This window comes from Corella eumyota, chromosome 1 (assembly GCF_963082875.1).
Source record: "Corella eumyota chromosome 1, kaCorEumy4.1, whole genome shotgun sequence".
NCBI classification, from domain to species: domain Eukaryota; kingdom Metazoa; phylum Chordata; class Ascidiacea; order Phlebobranchia; family Corellidae; genus Corella; species Corella eumyota.
In genome coordinates this window covers 4,775,715-4,793,998 of record NC_137490.1, presented here as the reverse complement: position 1 = coordinate 4,793,998, position 18,284 = coordinate 4,775,715, and the positions used below count along the sequence as shown (strand labels likewise).

General features: G+C 33.4%; 3 protein-coding genes across 5 annotated transcripts; 2 read left to right on the top strand and 1 right to left on the bottom strand.

Moving 5' to 3' along the window:
• Nucleotides 1-651: 651 nt before the first annotated feature.
• On the top strand, nucleotides 652-7,081 carry LOC145763812 (uncharacterized). 2 transcript variants are annotated; one of them, XM_082575341.1, is made up of 17 exons: nucleotides 652-783; nucleotides 1,162-1,266; nucleotides 1,372-1,472; nucleotides 1,749-2,016; nucleotides 2,325-2,440; nucleotides 2,649-2,761; nucleotides 3,164-3,321; nucleotides 3,559-3,694; nucleotides 3,794-3,879; nucleotides 3,964-4,094; nucleotides 4,157-4,364; nucleotides 4,454-4,507; nucleotides 4,591-5,958; nucleotides 6,036-6,165; nucleotides 6,237-6,352; nucleotides 6,438-6,639; nucleotides 6,737-7,081. In XM_082575341.1, the coding sequence occupies exons 1-17, from the start codon at nucleotides 663-665 to the stop codon at nucleotides 6,948-6,950; spliced, it is 3,627 nt and encodes a 1,208-aa protein (XP_082431467.1). In that variant the 5' UTR covers nucleotides 652-662; the 3' UTR covers nucleotides 6,951-7,081. The 2 variants fall into 2 exon arrangements, with proteins under 2 accessions (XP_082431467.1, XP_082431468.1); XM_082575342.1 differs by having other exon boundaries at nucleotides 735-783; nucleotides 1,166-1,266.
• Nucleotides 7,082-8,915: 1,834 nt separating this feature from the next.
• On the top strand, nucleotides 8,916-14,506 carry LOC145744719 (cGMP-dependent protein kinase 1-like). Its single transcript, XM_082562683.1, has 17 exons — nucleotides 8,916-9,126; nucleotides 9,600-9,720; nucleotides 10,275-10,368; nucleotides 10,442-10,543; nucleotides 10,614-10,841; nucleotides 10,945-11,145; nucleotides 11,308-11,472; nucleotides 11,610-11,831; nucleotides 11,905-11,962; nucleotides 12,078-12,211; nucleotides 12,342-12,456; nucleotides 12,533-12,651; nucleotides 13,034-13,227; nucleotides 13,348-13,554; nucleotides 13,707-13,822; nucleotides 13,910-14,073; nucleotides 14,139-14,506. The coding sequence occupies exons 1-17, from the start codon at nucleotides 8,916-8,918 to the stop codon at nucleotides 14,406-14,408; spliced, it is 2,721 nt and encodes a 906-aa protein (XP_082418809.1). The 3' UTR covers nucleotides 14,409-14,506.
• A 173-nt stretch (nucleotides 14,507-14,679) lies between these two features.
• Nucleotides 14,680-17,684, bottom strand: LOC145763826 (glutaredoxin domain-containing cysteine-rich protein 1-like). Of its 2 annotated transcripts, none has more exons than XM_082575358.1 (10): nucleotides 17,153-17,684; nucleotides 16,920-17,050; nucleotides 16,732-16,836; nucleotides 16,579-16,647; nucleotides 16,328-16,509; nucleotides 16,054-16,190; nucleotides 15,810-15,932; nucleotides 15,576-15,695; nucleotides 15,308-15,373; nucleotides 14,680-15,214 (listed from the first exon to the last, which is right to left on the bottom strand). In XM_082575358.1, the coding sequence occupies exons 1-10, from the start codon at nucleotides 17,246-17,248 to the stop codon at nucleotides 15,050-15,052; spliced, it is 1,194 nt and encodes a 397-aa protein (XP_082431484.1). In that variant the 5' UTR covers nucleotides 17,249-17,684; the 3' UTR covers nucleotides 14,680-15,049. The 2 variants fall into 2 exon arrangements, with proteins under 2 accessions (XP_082431484.1, XP_082431486.1); XM_082575360.1 differs by having other exon boundaries at nucleotides 16,328-16,506.
• Nucleotides 17,685-18,284: the final 600 nt, after the last annotated feature.

Genomic DNA, 18,284 nt, shown 5'->3' with positions numbered 1-18,284 from the left:
TACATAAAGGCAATAAATACCAAAATAGTTGATTGTGATTATAATTGATAATTAATTCTAGGAATTCTTGGAACAGATTCTGTTTTATTTTTAATCTTGATATTGAAATGTCACCAGACATAAGCTAGCGCAATTACCTAAACGCCTAAAGTCATCTTAATTTATCATCGTTCTCCTGGATTTCTGGAATAGAAAACTCGTGAACTATCAGGCTTGGCACGATCTTACTTATAATAGGTAGTCGATTCAACTTAGACTCTCACAACTAACTATCATTTCCGGGTTACCGGAGTTCACCGAATTTAAAATTTTTCCTTTATTATTCAAATAGATTTAAAAATTTTAATCGTTTTTATGTTATGTAATATGTCTTGAAGTTTTGTGCTTAAGGGCAAATAACGCATGTGTATCTTAATACAATGGGGTGCGCTCGATTGCCATCCAGTGGCAAGAAACTAGTATTTAAACGTGATGAAAATTATCTTTTTTACTATTTTCAGACATACCTTCGGTTATCAAGACGTTAGCTTGAAATTCAAAAAAAATATTATAATATAAAGGGTAAAATATTGTTTACAATAATAGGGTTGTTATTAGTTTTAACAAACAACAAATATAAACAGTTAAAATGCATATATTTTTAGGTTTTGAAAGCTTACGCCATGGATTGGTTTTTATTGTATAAATCTATATTTGTTGTTTTCATATGCAATTATAACGTTGTCCAGTCTGTATTTTTCTTCGAGGGACCTGTAGATTATACTTTATGGCCAACAGCACGGGGTAAGTTAACGTTTAATTAATTATTTTATTACTTATATACCTTATAAACTCAAACCAATTGAAAAAAAAATCTAAATAAACGTGTTTTGCGAAATACAACGATATATCAATTTCAATATGTTTATTTTTAAAGCAGTAAATTACGGATAACTATGTACTCGGTAACTTTTGCTAGTGAAGTTGCTGTATTATTATAAACTGTAAATTTAGATCTTAAGCCTATATATTTTTAATAGGCCAACTTTAATTTTGTTTTGAACTTTTGAGGCATGGTTTTTAATACACGCCAATTATAAAGTAATATGGTTGATATTGTATACTTGTCTTAGCCCAAGGGTGTGTTGTGTTTTTAACACTTGTTTATCCACCCTTATACAGGTAGTGATGTTGTGAAGGCTGTTGTGCAAAAGTTGGATGTTTCCGAAATTTTTACAAACGACTTTCTGCTGATCCGTCGACTTGCTTACGTACAGACATGGGACGGTAACTAACTCATCGTTGTTTGCAATTAAAAAATCACAATTAAATTCATATTTTTTTTAACTGTATGTTATCAAAAGTAACTTGGGTACATAACCTGTTTTCTAGGTACAATGCCTGGAACATATGATCCTTATTATTATGGTGGAATATGGGGAGTGGATGAAAACATCTACAATGCCACCAAATCCAGTTTTCTTAGTGCTGAGGTAAATTGATTTTATCTAACTAAGTAATGCACTAAAACGGCTTCCTTATTTGTTTGTATGGAATTATGTTATACGTTATTTTTAACTAAGGCATAAGACTAAAATAAGCTAATACCCATCTTTTAACAAATTTCTGTATATTAAAACATAAAAAAATAAAAAATATATAAGACTAAAAATCTCATTTATTTTGTCATATACCAAGTGCCTGATAAAAATAACCCTGTAACAGTTCTTTTTAATTTAAAGTTTCACAATTTTTATATTTTTGTGAAGCATCAAGGAATATCTCGATCGTTTGGGATACAATGGCACAAAACCAGGTGGTTCGACCTCAGAAAACCATTCTATTCCGGCCTAGCAGCTCGCCTGTTTCTTGCTCTTATCTATCCCGAACTTCCAAACGCGATCAACGAACAGGCTTTGATTTGGATTCAACACTTTTACAACAGAGATCGAGATTTCAGTTTTGGTGTAAGAACGACTAGAAATGCGACCAACATCACGTTTATTGACGAGATAGAGAATCAAGAATTAAATGATAGTAAGTATTTGTTGTTACAAATTTTGCATCGTCTAGAATTATTTACCGAAAAAAAATTGTATCATCTAAATTGCTATTGTTGCGTTATTGGAAACAATTACGATTAACAAACTGATTTGCTTTGTGATAGTTTCACCTACATTTAGGCACTAAGATTTTTAATCCTACATACACAATAGGAACACGTGTATCTTATCTTTTTTAACATCTCGTGGTGAATACTTAAAGAAGATGATCCGGTTTTGCCTATTAAAATTGCGAAACTATAGACATGTTTAGTAATTAACATTTTTAATTAAAATTTTTAGCTTGTTCCGTGAGCAAAGTTGACCTCGTGTTTTTAATGGATGGTAGTGGGAGCGTGGGTATTGCTAATTTCAGAAGAGCGATGAATTTTGTTGAGGGGATTATTGAACCATTAACGGTAAAAAGTTTTATTTTATTCCAAATTTCCGTCTACTTGAATTTTCATTGCAATTGAATATTTTAAAACTAGGCTTAATTGAAAACATGGTCCAACAATCTAGGCTTAATTGAAAACACGGCCCCACAAAATTTATAAAATTCAATAAAACATAAATGAATATGATTCTAAATGACTAAGTTCCATGTTTTTTTTTGTTTTTTTTCAGATTAACAGAAATGGGGCTCGAGTAGGAATGGCGCAATATTCTGGAACAACTAGAGTTGAGTTCTTCCTACGTGAACATTTTACAAGAAGATCATTACTTAGAGCTATTCGAAGGTGGGAGTTAAAACACAAGAGATAATATCAATGTTTTCATTGTTTACCATTCTCAATACAGATAAGATCTTAATGTTATTGTTAGGCGTCAATTGACTTAATCACACAAACATGACATTACATGATTCGTTGAGACTTGTTTAATTAATTTCTATTAATATATTGTGATATTTAAATTCCAAACAAGATCTTTAAACTGATAAAACGATTTTGCAGATTAATTAACTAAAATAATTTCAATTATCATTATCAAAACACGATTATGGGTTAGCCAATAAACTTTTGCATGTTTTGAGGTTTAATCAAGTTGGTACGCCACCAACCTAATTCCACGTATTAAAAAACTAATCATGCACCAGACAGCTTAAATTAGCACAAATTAAAGCAACTATTACATTTCAGGGTGCAATACAAAGGCGGGACCACACTTACCGGGGAAGCTTTGAAAGTTATTTTCGAGCGCATGTTTACTGTTGCGCGTGGTGCCCGACCGAGGCGGGACCTGGTACCTCGTATCTTGATTGTGGTTACGGACGGCCAGAGCCACGATAGCGTTATCCGTAATTATGCATTGTTTGTTGATTTAAAGTGAAAGGCTCATTTAAACGTTTGGGTTTTTTCTAGCTAACCTTTTATCTATAAAGATTTCAATCGAACATTATTTTGAAATAGATAGAACTAATAAAAATATGTCATAATTAAAGTTATTCTTGGGGATTGCTTCAACTTTCTACTATTTATCATTAAGCAATTTTTCGCTACATTTACCTGTGTAAAACTTACATTTTTTAATTTAGGCGCTTCGGAGCGAGCTCATCTCTCTGGAATTAATGTTTTTGCCGTGGGAGTAACTGATGTTGTAGACAAAGACGAACTGATAACAATCGCTAGTGGTAGAGAATCGACTCACGTTTTCGAAATTGCGAATTTCAGGTAAATTTTTAAATTTCATTCATAATGTGTTACATTTATCAAATGGATGATACGATTTTACATACCAATTTTTAATTTTTTTTTTTTATTGTTGAACAGGGGACTTGAATTTGTACAGTCGGTTCTTCAAACAAGAACATGTTCAGAGGCTGCTTTGTGGCCAATCGACCAACGTACCTTTCGTGGTTTGTATTTGAAATTAAATTATTTTAACTAGTATTACAAATTTTCTAAACATTCGACACACAATACAGCATAGATTTTTTTAGGCACGTTTTTGCCCAGAGAAGAAAAACACTTAAAAATATTGGTCTCTGATGAAGGTATAACACTGCGACTTGAAACAGACGACGGATCATTAGTTTTGCTTGGTTCTACTTATGTTACTGATCCTAATGAAGTAAGACAATTTTTAGAAGTTTTCTCAAACATCTTTTTGTAACCTTTTAAATTTTTATGTAGGCCCTTCGAGATTTTGTTTTAGGAATAACTGACGACTTTGGTGAGGTGTATTTTAATCCCTTCGACTTGGGCGCGGGCTGGCCACTACGTAACGAAACAGCAACAGCTGTTGTAACTGGGCCAGATGGAAGACAACAAATTACTTTGTTTTTATCTTTGATATCGCAATCTGATAGGCCTGTCGATGTTACTGTTACTCAAGAAGAAGGTAAAAATGAACGTGATAGACCAAAATAACGCGTTTCATTTTAGTAAAAGTATTAAATTTCACACAATAATTTAAATTTGTTTGAACAGGAGAACATTTGACTCGAAGTCCGGAACCTATAATTGGATTACTTCCTCCACCAGGTAAAAACAAAGATTCAACTTTTTTTTTGAAGTATACATCAGTAAATTTTTTTTTTATAAAATAAATGTTATGTGTTGATCAGACACAACACCCGCACCTACAACTACCACCACGACAACAACCACAACAACAACCACGACTACTACACCAGAACCAACCACAACTACCACAGAACCAACTACAACAACATCAGAACCAACCACAACTACCACAGAACCAACCACAACAACACCAGAACCAACCACAACTACCACAGAACCAACCACAACTACAACAGAACCAACCACAACAACACCAGAACCAACCACAACAACACCAGAACCAACCACAACAACACCAGAACCAATCACAACTACCACAGAACCAACCACAACTACCACAGAACCAACTACAACAACATCAGAACCAACTACAACCACCACTGAATTAACAACAACCACCACAGAACCAACCACAACTACCACAGAACCAACCACAACAACAGCAGAACCAACCACAACTACCACAGAACCAACTACAACAACACCAGAACCAACTACCACCGAACCAACAACAACCACCACAGAACCAACAACAACCACCACAGAACCAACCACGACCACCACAGTATCAACAACAACAACACCAGAACCAACCACAACAAGACCAGAACCAACTACAACCACATCAGAACCAACAACAACTACTACAGTACCAACCACAACAACAACGCAACCAACCACCACAGAACCAACTACAACCATCACAGAACCATCTACAACTACTACAGAACCAACCACGACCACCACAACAACACCAGAACCAACCACAACAACACCAGAACCAACCACAACTACCACAGAACCAACAACAACCACCAAAGAACCAACAACAACCACCACAGAACCAACCACGACCACCACAGTACCAACCACAACAACACCAGAACCAACCACAACAACACCAGAACCAACCACAACAACACCAGAACCAACTACAACCACTACAGAACCTACAACAACCACTACAGTACCAACCACAACAACAACGCAACCAACCACGACTACTACGGAACCAACCACAACCACTACAGAACCAACTACAACCACTACAGAACCAACAACAACCACTACAGTACCAACCACAACAACAGCGCAACCAACCACGACTACTACCGAACCAACTACAACTACTACAGAACCAACCACAACAACACCAGAATCAACCACAACCACAGCAGAATCAACCACAACAACAACACAACTAACTACAACAACACCAGAACCAACCACGACCACTACAGAACCAACCACAACCACCACAGAATCAACTACAATAACAACACAACTAACCACAACAACCGAAGATCCATCTACAACATACCAGCCAACAACAACAACTTACCAACCTACAACAACCATTTCTTTAACACCAGAAGTCACCACAAGAAAAGTTTTACAAGTTGAAAAGGGTATTTTTTATTTTACATCCTCGTATTTTTAATTTTCTGATTTCTACCATTTAAGTTTTTCTTTCACTTTTTATAAGGTTGCTTTACTGAAACTTACACAATTTTTTATCCTGCCTGGAGACGCAGTGAACAATGGACTCAGGTTCAAATTCCTTTTCCAAGTCTAACTGCTATGACTGCTTGTATTTGGCTTAACAGTGCCCAGCGGTAACTATTTTTGGTTATATTGAAGTGTATATCAAGTAAGTGTAAAATATATTTGTATCTGATATTGTTAGACTACAGCATGCAGCACTGTTCAGCTACGCTGTGCCTGGCGAGGATGATGAAATCTTGTTTCAGATGAATTCGAGATCAGGATTTCGATTCAAGATAAATGGAGAAGTGTTTATTGGTATGTGGTACGGAAATATACAAAAGCACAATTTGTACAACCTTGTTGAAACTTACCTAATTTGCTAATAAATGGTATATTGCAGGTAAAATGAGACCCTTTCCACAGAAAGTGTGGAATTATCTTTGCATTAACTGGCAAAGCTCCACCGGAGAGTCTGTAGTATATGTTAATGGATACGAAGTATCACGTACCACTGATCTTGCAAAAGAACACGTGATCAGACCGGGTGGAAACTTAGTTCTGGGAGCTAAGCAGGACTGTGTTGGTGGTTGCTTCCAATCTCAGTACGACAACATTGTTTTATGTTATTTAATTAAATGTTACTATTTGCTTGATCTGCCTTTTTTTGAATGGTTTACAAGTTATAACTTTATTTTTTAGTGAACAATTTGTCGGTATGATCTCAAATTTCAACCTATGGTCGTACGCTCTTAATTCAAAAGAGATGCGAATTACATCACGATGTTTTCTTGCCTATGGCGACGTCATGCATCTGAAGCCGGAAGACTTGTACCTTAATGGAGCGGAAATTAGGATTGACGTCTGGAATTGGTGTACGCTCTGTCCACGAAAACCTTATTTTAGGCGCTTGTAATACGATATACTCGCATCTTTATAATATGCAGGCTTGATTATATTACTATTACATATCATGCAAAGTGTAAAGACAAAACTAAACTTATGTAAAGTGTTATTAACTAAAATACATTGCTCTATATTATATGACATTTGCTGTCTTGGTGTAGTGTTCTGGGACGTATGGGTCACGTGATTGATAAAATGACGTCATCAGACAGATATTATGACGGATGTTATTTAATTGTTTACGTCGCTGTACCCAAAGCTTTATCAAAAATCGATAAATTCTACTTCAATGAGTGAGATGCGTCCACTACAATGCAGGTTAAAATCACAAGGACCTCCGAATCGAAACGATTAATAATAATCCCCGGCGCAAATAATTACAGTCAATATAACGATACGAAAATCACCAATTGAAGTGGAGTAAAGTTATTATAATACTAGGTTAGTTTAAACACGGCGCAAGGCTTAGCTAACCACGTTTTCGGATTAGGTTAAATACAATCAATATATTTCTGCAATAATGTAATTAGAAAATTGGTTAATGGTAATTTACGAATGCTTAGTATAAATGTAGATTTTAAGAAATTGTTTTGAATAATTTGTTAATTTAGTTTTTGCAAAAATGCAGGGTTTTAAAAACTTAAATTTGAGTGTTAAGTGAAACTTAGATGTAGCATGAAATAAATTAAGGTTAGGTTCATTAAAAATGTAACGAAACTTATCCTAAGGCAATTGTTCGCGAAATTCGACTTTATTTATTTTGCTACGAAACGATAAATATACCAGAACGTCTGCTGTGATTACTTTACCGATGATTGACATATTTACGTAGAAATATCACAGAACTAACCTGTTAATTTGCCCATAGTGACAAATATATAACACAATGGCGCCGAAAAATTTTTGTAAACAGCGCAAAAACTTTCTATTTAAAAAAAGAGAAATTTTAGGAATTTGTCGCGGCGTACTAAGAGATATCTTATTATTAAACTCTCCAGCTGCATTTATATGTAATCTGCGGCTTAATTAACATGACAAAAACTATTTTAGTTGTTCAGACACCTTCGTGAATTTGCATTGCAGGCGTTGGTTTGTGGAGACACTGTCCACGATCCTTTGTTCGCTGGCTTTGAGCTCTTTGTTACAAAATTTGTGATCGCACATCAATGACGAGTGAACACATCTTTCGCCAAAAAAAAAAAAACGATTTTTACTAAAAGAAAAACCCACTGACAAGTAACATTTTTCAACCGACACCTTTTCAAATGTAATTAAAAATGGTTTTCGATCGCAAAAACGGAAAGATTTCGCAAAGGCAGTCGTGTTATGCGAGTTTTAATAGAAAACTAAGTTGAAATCGATTTATTAAATCGTTTGAAATAAAATTGTAAAACACCATTGACAAATTAAAATTTATGTAACGAATTTTTTTGTTCGATTCTGTTTATTTACAAAAATCGTTCGCTTTTTAACATAAGATTACAAGATCCTACCCTAACTACTGAATAGCCGAAATTGACAGTAATAGAAAGTGATGGGTGGTAAAGTTGGTAAAATCGATCATTTAGCACGTACAAGAATGCCTTTAGGTTTACTTAAGAGAATTTGATTACTTCAAAGGCTTATCGGTTGTGTTAATATAATCCGATTTATAATTATAAGTAAAAACATGCAGGTGGTTGTGAATGTATTTACAGGTTGTTATGTTATTTTAATTTAACATTCTATTAAAGGAGAACACGTTTTGAAATTATGTTGCCCTATATCACTATACATCGCTAACGATCCATACACTTCAAAATTATTCCTCAACAAAGAACGTTCAAGAGTTTTTTGGTCAACGTAACTTTTCAAACCAAACATTAGAAGAAACCAATGAATAACTTCATAGGTTTACGTAAATATTTGACAAGTCTTAGGAACAATCTAATTGCTCCATTATAATATACTTAAGCATACAACCTTATCAAACAAAATGGGGAGCTCGGCAAGCAAGAATGTGGACGGTATAGAACCCATTACTAACAAAGACCAACGTGGTAGCAGTGCTGTAAATCACTCGGCTATCAGCAGTAAAAAATCAAGGCAAATTCAACAACAGCCAAAGGAGAAAAACGAAAAACGAAACAGCAAAGAAATGGGAACACGTGTTGCGAAGGAAAACAAAGACGGAAACAATGCGGAAGGTAATGAGCAGAGTTGTTTTGATATACTATGTAAACGAGCGTTTGTTATTTACGATCGTTAAACGGTCAAATGAGAAAGGAGTTTTATGCGTTTATTTCGGTTTTTATAAGTTGGGCAAAAGCAAACTTTTAAACGCCTAGTGAAAAGTTGTTTTGGTCGGTTGGATATGACGTACTAGAAAATTTACATTCTTACGTACTATCTGTAACCACTAGCATCTTATTTAGTTCAAATTAGATCACATGGTACTATCTTATATAACCGCAGTATAAATAGAGTGTAAGCTAAATGGAAATAGATTGTAGCCACATGCATTACATGTATTAACAAAAAAGTATAAGAAAAAACCGCATTCATATAACTGTTTAAAAATAAGGCATTCGATCTTATTTAGGTATATTGATTTGTAATCATAATTTACGAATAGGCATATTGGACTACATATCTTATGTAAGAATCTTATATATTAAAGGCAAGTTAAAACAGAGTTTTTCCAAAGAGGAGAAGCATTTTATTGAATGGAAAAATCAAACAACGGCCGTAATCGAAAAACTTCAAACTGAGACAGTCGAAAAAGACCGTAAGATCAAAATGTAAGTAAACACAGACATCTATTTGTTCAACAACCTTTTATGATGTTAAATTTAAATCATGTTATAACTTTAATTAAGTTTAAATTATTTCTTCGTTTGGCAAAGTTCTTTTCCGGTAATTTCGTTTTGAATTGAATATCATTGACATATGCATCGTGTTAAATACATACTTAACGTGTTTAGAGAGATAGAAATTCAATATTAATTTTTAGTATTATAAAAATAGTTTTTTGTTATTTGATATTATTAAATGCAAAAAGGTGTATAAAAAATGTTTTCTTTAGTTTTCAGATCAAATTCTTTAGGTATTTTATTATAAACACGAAACAAACTATAGGCATGTGTTACTAATCCAACGATAACAATGTTTTGATCCTGGTAAAGCCTTAAGCATTTAATTTTTGATTGATTTGTTCATTTTTAAGCCGACCGCTTTATTAGTTTTTAATGTATATGTATAAAGCGAATCTTAACGGGTCAAATATAAAAGCGTGTCGGTAAGCATCAATAACTTTTGTCCATAAATATTTGTCTCTACCATCTTTGCTTTTTAGGCTTGCTCAAAAGGCAAAAGATTTAACAGACAAATACGAGAGGCAAAAATTAGGACGGGGTCCGCACGAGACTGACAGAATGTTAAAATTAGAGGTAAGAGTATACAATGTACTTTTATTCATTTTATCCTAACACAAACGCTTTATGTTGTTGATTTTATATATAGGAACATATCAAGTCCTTGGAAGAACGTTTGAAAGAAAAAGACTGTGTAATAAAATCGTTACAACGACAACTTCTCCAATCCCGCAGTGATAAAGACTCACAAGTAAAAAAAAATTATGTTATAGAATAACACTATTTTATTATTTTAATTTATTATAAAAATTTTTTTTCAGGTTTCAGTTGTAAAAGATACGGTCGAAATGGTGATTCGTGAAAAAGATTCCGAGATTCGTCGCCTGAAAGCTTTGTGGACCCCAGCGGACAAAATCGAAGATGACTCTAACGCGTTAGATTATGAAGTATCAAGGGCCAATAAAATGCTGCATGCACGCTCACTCTCTGGCCAAAACAATACAAGATTTGGAATTTCTGCAGAAAATCGATCATCGAAAAGCATCGACGTACGTTAACACCAAAATGCTTTTAATGCAATATGTCTTGTTAAGATTTATTATCACATTGACATTTACTAGAGTTTTAATTAATATTTTTGTTACGTTACAGTTAAAAGCCATACCAAAAACAAACGCTCAACGCAACCTGATTCGTAAGGCCCTGAACGCCAACGTTTTTCTAAAAGGCCTGGACACCAATCAAGTGGATAAAGTGGTCGAATGTATGTCAAAAGAAACTCTTTCGACTGGTAGCAACGTCATTACCGAAGGAGAGTCGGGGAGTCACGTGTTTATCCTGGAAAAGGGAGAAGTAAAACTACTTTAAATTTGATTGACGTTTATAAACAACTAAGATATAGCTCATTTTAAGAGGGGCTTTTTAAAACGCAGGCTGTCGTTTTAAGATAAAAAAGCTTTTCAATTTTAAGTTAATAAATCTGTGTAAATGTTATTGATTAACGTTATTTTTAAGATCGAAGTTTACCACACAAAAGGCAACGATGAAATCCATGTCGCCAATCTAAAACCCGGAACTGTATTCGGGGAGTTGGCAATACTTTACAATTGTAAGAGAACTGCTTCTGTCAGAGCGAAAACCGAAGTCAGTCTGTGGTCTCTAGAACGAAACAAATTTCAGGTATCAATAAACGGCTAAGTAAATACTCTTACTTAAATATTTTAACACATAATAGAATATGCTATTTAATGTTTTTAATAGACAAACCGCCACTTTAAGAATAAGCTTGTGACAACTCCTTTATTTCTTTTGAACAGTCGGTGGTAAAACAAAGCGGCCAAGAAAAGCGCGACGAGTACGTGCGAGTTTTGAGGACGGTGGAAAAACTGAAATCCCTCTCTGACAGCAAGTTGATGCGGATAGCAGATTGTCTTGAAGAAGCCCAATTTCATGCTGGGAATTACATCATCAGACAAGGAGATTCGGGGGATACCTTTTACATCATACAAGATGGCAAAGTTAAAGTAACACAAAACAAGGTAAAAAATATTTTTTCACAAACAATAAGTTGCCCTTATTGGTAAAAATATAAATAGCTATTATGTTGTTTAGAATTCCAAACTGAAAACGGACTCGTTTGAAGAGGAATTTGTATGCTACATGAAAACAGGTAAAGGCATGCTTGAATAACATTATTTATCCGATTCTTATCTTTTTTTGATTTTATCGAGTTGTGAAACTCTTTTGTTGCCACACTAAGTAAACCTAATATTATTTTGTGCCAGGTGAGTACTTTGGAGAACTTGCTTTGTTAACTGAAGATAAGAGAGCAGCCAACGTGATCGCTGATAGTGATGACGTCACTGTGTTGATGTTGGATAGGCAAGCTTTCAATTCACTTGTCGGAACTTTAGCCGAAGTAAAATTTTGTTCTGACATTATGCAACGCCACATTATGGTTTATATTGGTTAAAGATGTAACGCCTTGTAGTCAATACAATTATTTAAGTAATGCGTGCTTTCATATAAACATTATTAATTATTTTAAGGTTGCAAGATCTCCATCTTTTCCTACGATTGTTACGACCGATCATTCCGAACCTAAGAGTCCTACTCAAGGTGAATTACAAACCGTAGCAGAAGAAAACTCGGAAGATGACATAGGTAAAACCTAATTAAAATATCCTTTTATATAAAACAATATTTGTTCCGATTTTTAACTTGTTATTGCCATTAATAGATGTCGAAGATTTGTTACATCAAGACATGAATAATCTTTCTGTGAGAGTCACTATTACATCTCGCCTAAGCAAAGCTACGGAGGAGGTTTTGAAAAGGACGGAACTCGATCAACTAAAGGTACGACGTGTCACGTTGTTTATTTAACTCAATGTTTAAGTTTGATTGATGGTTCTGGCATTGTGTGTTTTTGCTTGTGAATAAAGCCTTTGTGGATCTTACACCAAATTCTTTTGAAAAACTCGTTGGTAAAGTGGTTTACAGATATGTTTTAACTTCAAAAATAATTCATTGTATTTATGTAATTGTGTTCAATTGTGTTCACTTAGTTTGTGAACATTTCTTTTGTAACGAAGTTCAAGTACAAAAGGTTGTAATATCAACAACGTATCTTTTATTATGAAGAATATGTAGGCTATATCCACACTTGATATATAAAAGTCATTTATAAGCATTAAAACATGTACAACACTTTTCTATTTTACTACTTGTAATTATATAGGTTCTACGAATCTTGGGCCAGGGCGGTTTCGGATGCGTGAAACTAGTCAGAGCTCCTGGGTTGCCGAAATGTGCACTAGCATTAAAATGCATCAGAAAAGCCAAGATATTAAAGACTGGACAGCAGCAGCACGTGCTTGCTGAACGAAACATCATGCTAGCAATGAAATCACCTTTCATTGGTAGACTGTACAGGTAAAATATACATGTAGTTTAAAACGATCCCCACTAATGTAAATTATTATAACCCAAGCCTACATTCTTTGGGTAAAAAGGGATTTATACGCTTTTACATTTGACAACTTTTTTTAACAGAACTTACAAAGACCAAAAGCAAATCTACATGCTTATGGATGCTTACTTGGGCGGGGAGATCTACAACGAACTAAAGAAAAGAGGCCCACTTAACGACGAGGCTGCAAGGTTTACATCCGCCTGTGTATTGGAAGCTTTGGCTTATTTACACGAACGAGGAATTGTTTATCGCGATCTCAAACCTGAAAATTTAATGCTAGATCACAAGTGAGTTTTTTTAACTGTTGAGTTATTGCTATTAGTAACAATTTTTAAACAATATTTTGGGTTGCATTTTACTAAAATTTAGAGCCTTATTGTTTAATTAACTACTGGGTTAATAAATTTATTATATTTATCTTTTTTTTTTTAATCTTTAGAGGTTACGTCAAGCTTGTGGATTTTGGATTTGCAAAGAGAATCCGATTTGGATTTAAAACTTGGACGTTTTGTGGAACCCCGGAATATTTTCCACCCGAAATCCTTAGCAACTGCGGTAAGATCATTGTTTGTGCAATAACTAGTCCTGCTATATTATAGAATAAGATTATATTTTTTTATATTTACTTCTGTTTAAATATAGGTCACGACTTCTCTGCTGATTACTGGTCTTTCGGTATCTTAATCTACGAGCTAATGTCCAGAACAACACCCTTTTATGCACCAGACGACATGTCTGTTTATGAGAATATTTTGGACGGTATCGAAGGAGTGAAGTTTTCAAAGCGAATTCCTAAAAGTGCAGAGGTAACTTTTGCTGAAAATTTTAAGGTTGTTTTGTATATAAAAAATAAAACAATGTTTTTTATTAGGTTTTAATCAGAGGGCTCTGTAAGCTCGAAGCACGTGACAGACTTGGATATCAACGTGGTGGTGTCAACGACATTAGGAAACAAAGATGGTATCAGGGTTTTGATTGGCAAGGTCTACGAATGCAGCGAATTGCTGCGCCATTTAATCCCAACGTTAAGAGTCCGCATGACACAAAGAACTTTGAGACATGTGTGGAAGATTTTGGTGATCTAAGCGAAGAAGACGAGCTCCTTGCAAAGGCCAAACCTGGTTGGGATGAAACCTTTTAAAGTGTTTTAAATATTTGTTTTATTTAACAAAGCATATTACAACACTTGTATTTAGACTTGTAGAAAATTGTGTATAGTTTTTATACGTATAGTTTCAAATTAAGCTTCCTTTTATTTTTGATTATGTTTTTTTTTGTTGTTCTACTGTTTATATTGTTTTTATGTTATTGCACTTTAATCATCACGACAATAAAATAAATTTAATTGAAGTTATCGTTAAATATAAAAAAACAAATTTATTTAAAAAAATTATTATTATTAATTCGCATGAATGAGCATAATTGTAAACAGAAAATACATCCGGGAAGTTCAAATTTTTAGTTTTGAAACCACGTTGCAAAAAAAATCAGTAAAATAGAATTACACATTTCTACATTATAAAGTATATTAAATACAACGTGAATATAGAAGTATAGTCAGTGAAAGTTTTGTATTATAATTAGATTATTTACATCAAAAGCTACATTGCTACATGTTGACATTTGGAAGAAAAATTAACACAGAATCGTCTTGTTTTGAAACAAGTAAGTGTCATGTCCGAATACAGTGTGTTTTTAATTACTATAAACGACGTATGCTTAATTACAGTGTCCACATCAGCATAAAATAACACAAAGATAGGAAGAAAATAAACAAACTTGTTAGGAGAGACAATCTGGACATACAAGTTTTCCTTTTTGTTTGCAAGTTCCACATTTTAATAAAGCAAACCGATTTTTCTTTCGGAATGCTTTGCCCTTACAGGAATGGCAGGTAACTTGACCGGTGGTGTTGCATGTAGGACATTGCGAACATAAGTTGTATTTCTAAAAGCAAGGTCGAATACAATTCACTATTAAACTTGTACATTTTTTGTATTCATGCAACATATAGGTTTTTTCAAGTTTTAGAAAACTTACAGGAAATTCTTGAAGTCGAATTCGCAGATCACCGCAATCTCCCATTGCTTGTAATTCACTGGCTCCCTTAACATTAGTAATGTATTGGTAATAATTTTTATTATTTTAAAGATGGTTTTATTAAAAAAACAATGTAACATTTTTGTTATACAATTGTTAAAGTCTTATGTCCATAACTAAAATTTAACTGTTTAAATATACGGCTTTTGGGCATATTTTATGCTATTTGTCGTACATGTATTTTGGACACAATAGAATATCATTTTACCCCGATATATACACCGTCTATGTAAACACGTGGCATCTCGGGAAATTTGTCGCCATCATTTAGACCAAGACGTTCGTATAATTCATCTTTATATTCAGAGTTTGTAAATATATCTCTATCCTGCAATAAAGAATACAGTTTCGTCAAATTGGCAAGTATAATACCATTATCTATTTATATATATTTTAGTAAGTAATTACTAAATGTTTTAAGTCATTAATACAGCTGACAAACCTCAAACTTTACTCGGTAGCCTTTCAGAATTTTTCGGGATTGCTCGCAACTTTGTGCAACCGAGCGATGTATTCCAAGGCTTGTGGTATACACAATAATCTTTCCCTTGTCTTCTGGCTTAATCTGTAAATAAACAGTAAAACTAAGATAAAAAAAGGCTTAGAAATGATGTAATGTTCTTTTAAAAAACAATTTGTTTTGGTGTTTTTTTATGCTTGTTGTCTAATTTGGTTGGGTCGTTTACCTTTTCCTGTTCTCCCTCATAACTGAAATGTTGTATTCCTGCCTTCACCCGTGCTCGAACGCCACATATGTCGTCTTGCTTGTTTAAGATAACGTTGTGGTCACCGGTATAAGCCCCTGCAAGTGCCGCCTTTTTCCCTAAAACATTTGACAGAGCAAATCAACTTTGATATTTATCCAAGAATAATGAACCTATTTTATATGTTAAATACATTGCAGTGGTCGGTTGTAACCGCGTGTTAGATTTAAAAGTTATTGGTAATTGTTTAACTTACCTTGAAAGGTGCAATCAGTTGAAAAAGTGTTGTCAAAATTATTTTGATCTTCTCTTGTGACGATGAAACTGCCTTGTTCTGCATTTGGCACTAACTTTTTGTTTTTCTTTTTACGTTTTTCCTTTTTGTGTTCTTTCCTAGATTCTTTGGTCTTTGTGGCCTTTATTTCAGAAGTATCACTTCTTAGAACAAAACAATAAAATGATGATTAAATAAAATATAAAAGCTAATAATTTTTTAACTTTACTTACTTTAAAAGTTGACAGAATTTTTCGTAATCTGTATGGTCGAAGTTTGTGTCATCTTCTTTTTCGTTTTTACTGAAATTACAAAACTATTGATAAAATAAATACAAACGTCGTAGAATTTTTTTATTACAAATACCCATGCCGTTTCATAATCACCTCTTATTGTTTTTGTTTGCGTCTTCTGTCCAAAAAGATTCACTTTCTTTATTTGTGTCCGGCATCAAATTCATATCTTCATTTGTGGAAGGTAATAATTTAAACCTGAATATTAACTTGTGTAATTCTTAACACAAATGTATTACAAACTTTTTTAAGACCGTTAAGATTGTTATAAAATTTTGTACCTTGCCATTCTTCCGCTTTCGGCAATGATTTCAACAATTTGGTCGTGTGAGGCATCGTGCACGCTTATACCATTAACACTAATAATACAATCGCCTTTACATATCCCTGCATCTTCTGCTGGACTTTCAGGCTATTCAATTGATAATATCTTTTAGTGTATTGTAACATACAACACATCTTTACAAATATATTTTAAGTTTTTAAAATGGAAATATTTTGAAAAGACAAATACCTTTACACTGTCAATATAACAAGGTGATTCTCCGGTAATTTGAATTCCCCACGGTTCATCAGGTCTTCGTATTACTTCCAAAACTATACAGTCCATTCTTAAACTATACGCTTACTACTGTTAAACAGCATTACACCATGTGTATTGCAAAGTGTGTAACTTTACTTACTGACAACGATATAAATTATTCAAATTGAATATACTTTCCTAATGGGTTTTCTTAATGAACTGTTTTGATTTATAGGGATAATAAACTTCGAGAGTACATTTTGTTTATTAAAGTATTAATTTTAAGTATTTACTGTAGCTAATAAACTGGTAAGTGTGCGACTAAGATTAATATTAAGTTTAAGATAAGCGTTTTGTTAAGTAACTGTTATTACTATAGCTGTATTGTAAGTAGTTTAAAAGTTTTCTAAATTTTAATTTTTAAAACACAATTTTCCCCCTTACTATTTGACTTTTAGTGTTGTCATACAATGTACGTAATACTTAAACGCACAAGCTTATTTTCTTATATAATCTTAGTACTTTAAATTATACGTGCATTAAGTTTTATGTCTGACAAACTTGTTAGTTGTTTCTTTGATTACTCGAGTGCGTAAATGTCAGCTGATCAGTGTTCAAAATAGCTTGGGGCAGTTTATGAAAAACTTGCCAAACAAGGTCTTTTGTTATGTTTATTTTCCGCAAGATGGTGCTACGTGATAGTTTGGGGTCGACTGCAAAATGCAAAAAAAATAATTTCTACCCGCAATAATGCCATACATACATACTTCATTATGTCGTTATAGCTTGATTTTCGGTTGTGGAGTATTTAAGTTTTACTTATAATGTGTGGTTTAACTATGTTGTGATGATTCCAACATGACATTGCTTTAAAATCAAACTGCATTCACGACAAAAAACTTGTAAACATATTGTATTTACTGATTACACACAATTCAGGCCACTGCTATTCTTAATGTCGGTTAAGTTTTACATGCAATTTAAAAATTGTAAAATTAAATTAATTCCTTTTAATTGTTTAAAAATTAAATTATTTACGCATTGTTTTAGTCAGATAGATAAGTACATTTTCAAAACATTTTTCAAGTGATTTGCATTTTTCACATAGATCTTCGGTATGTTA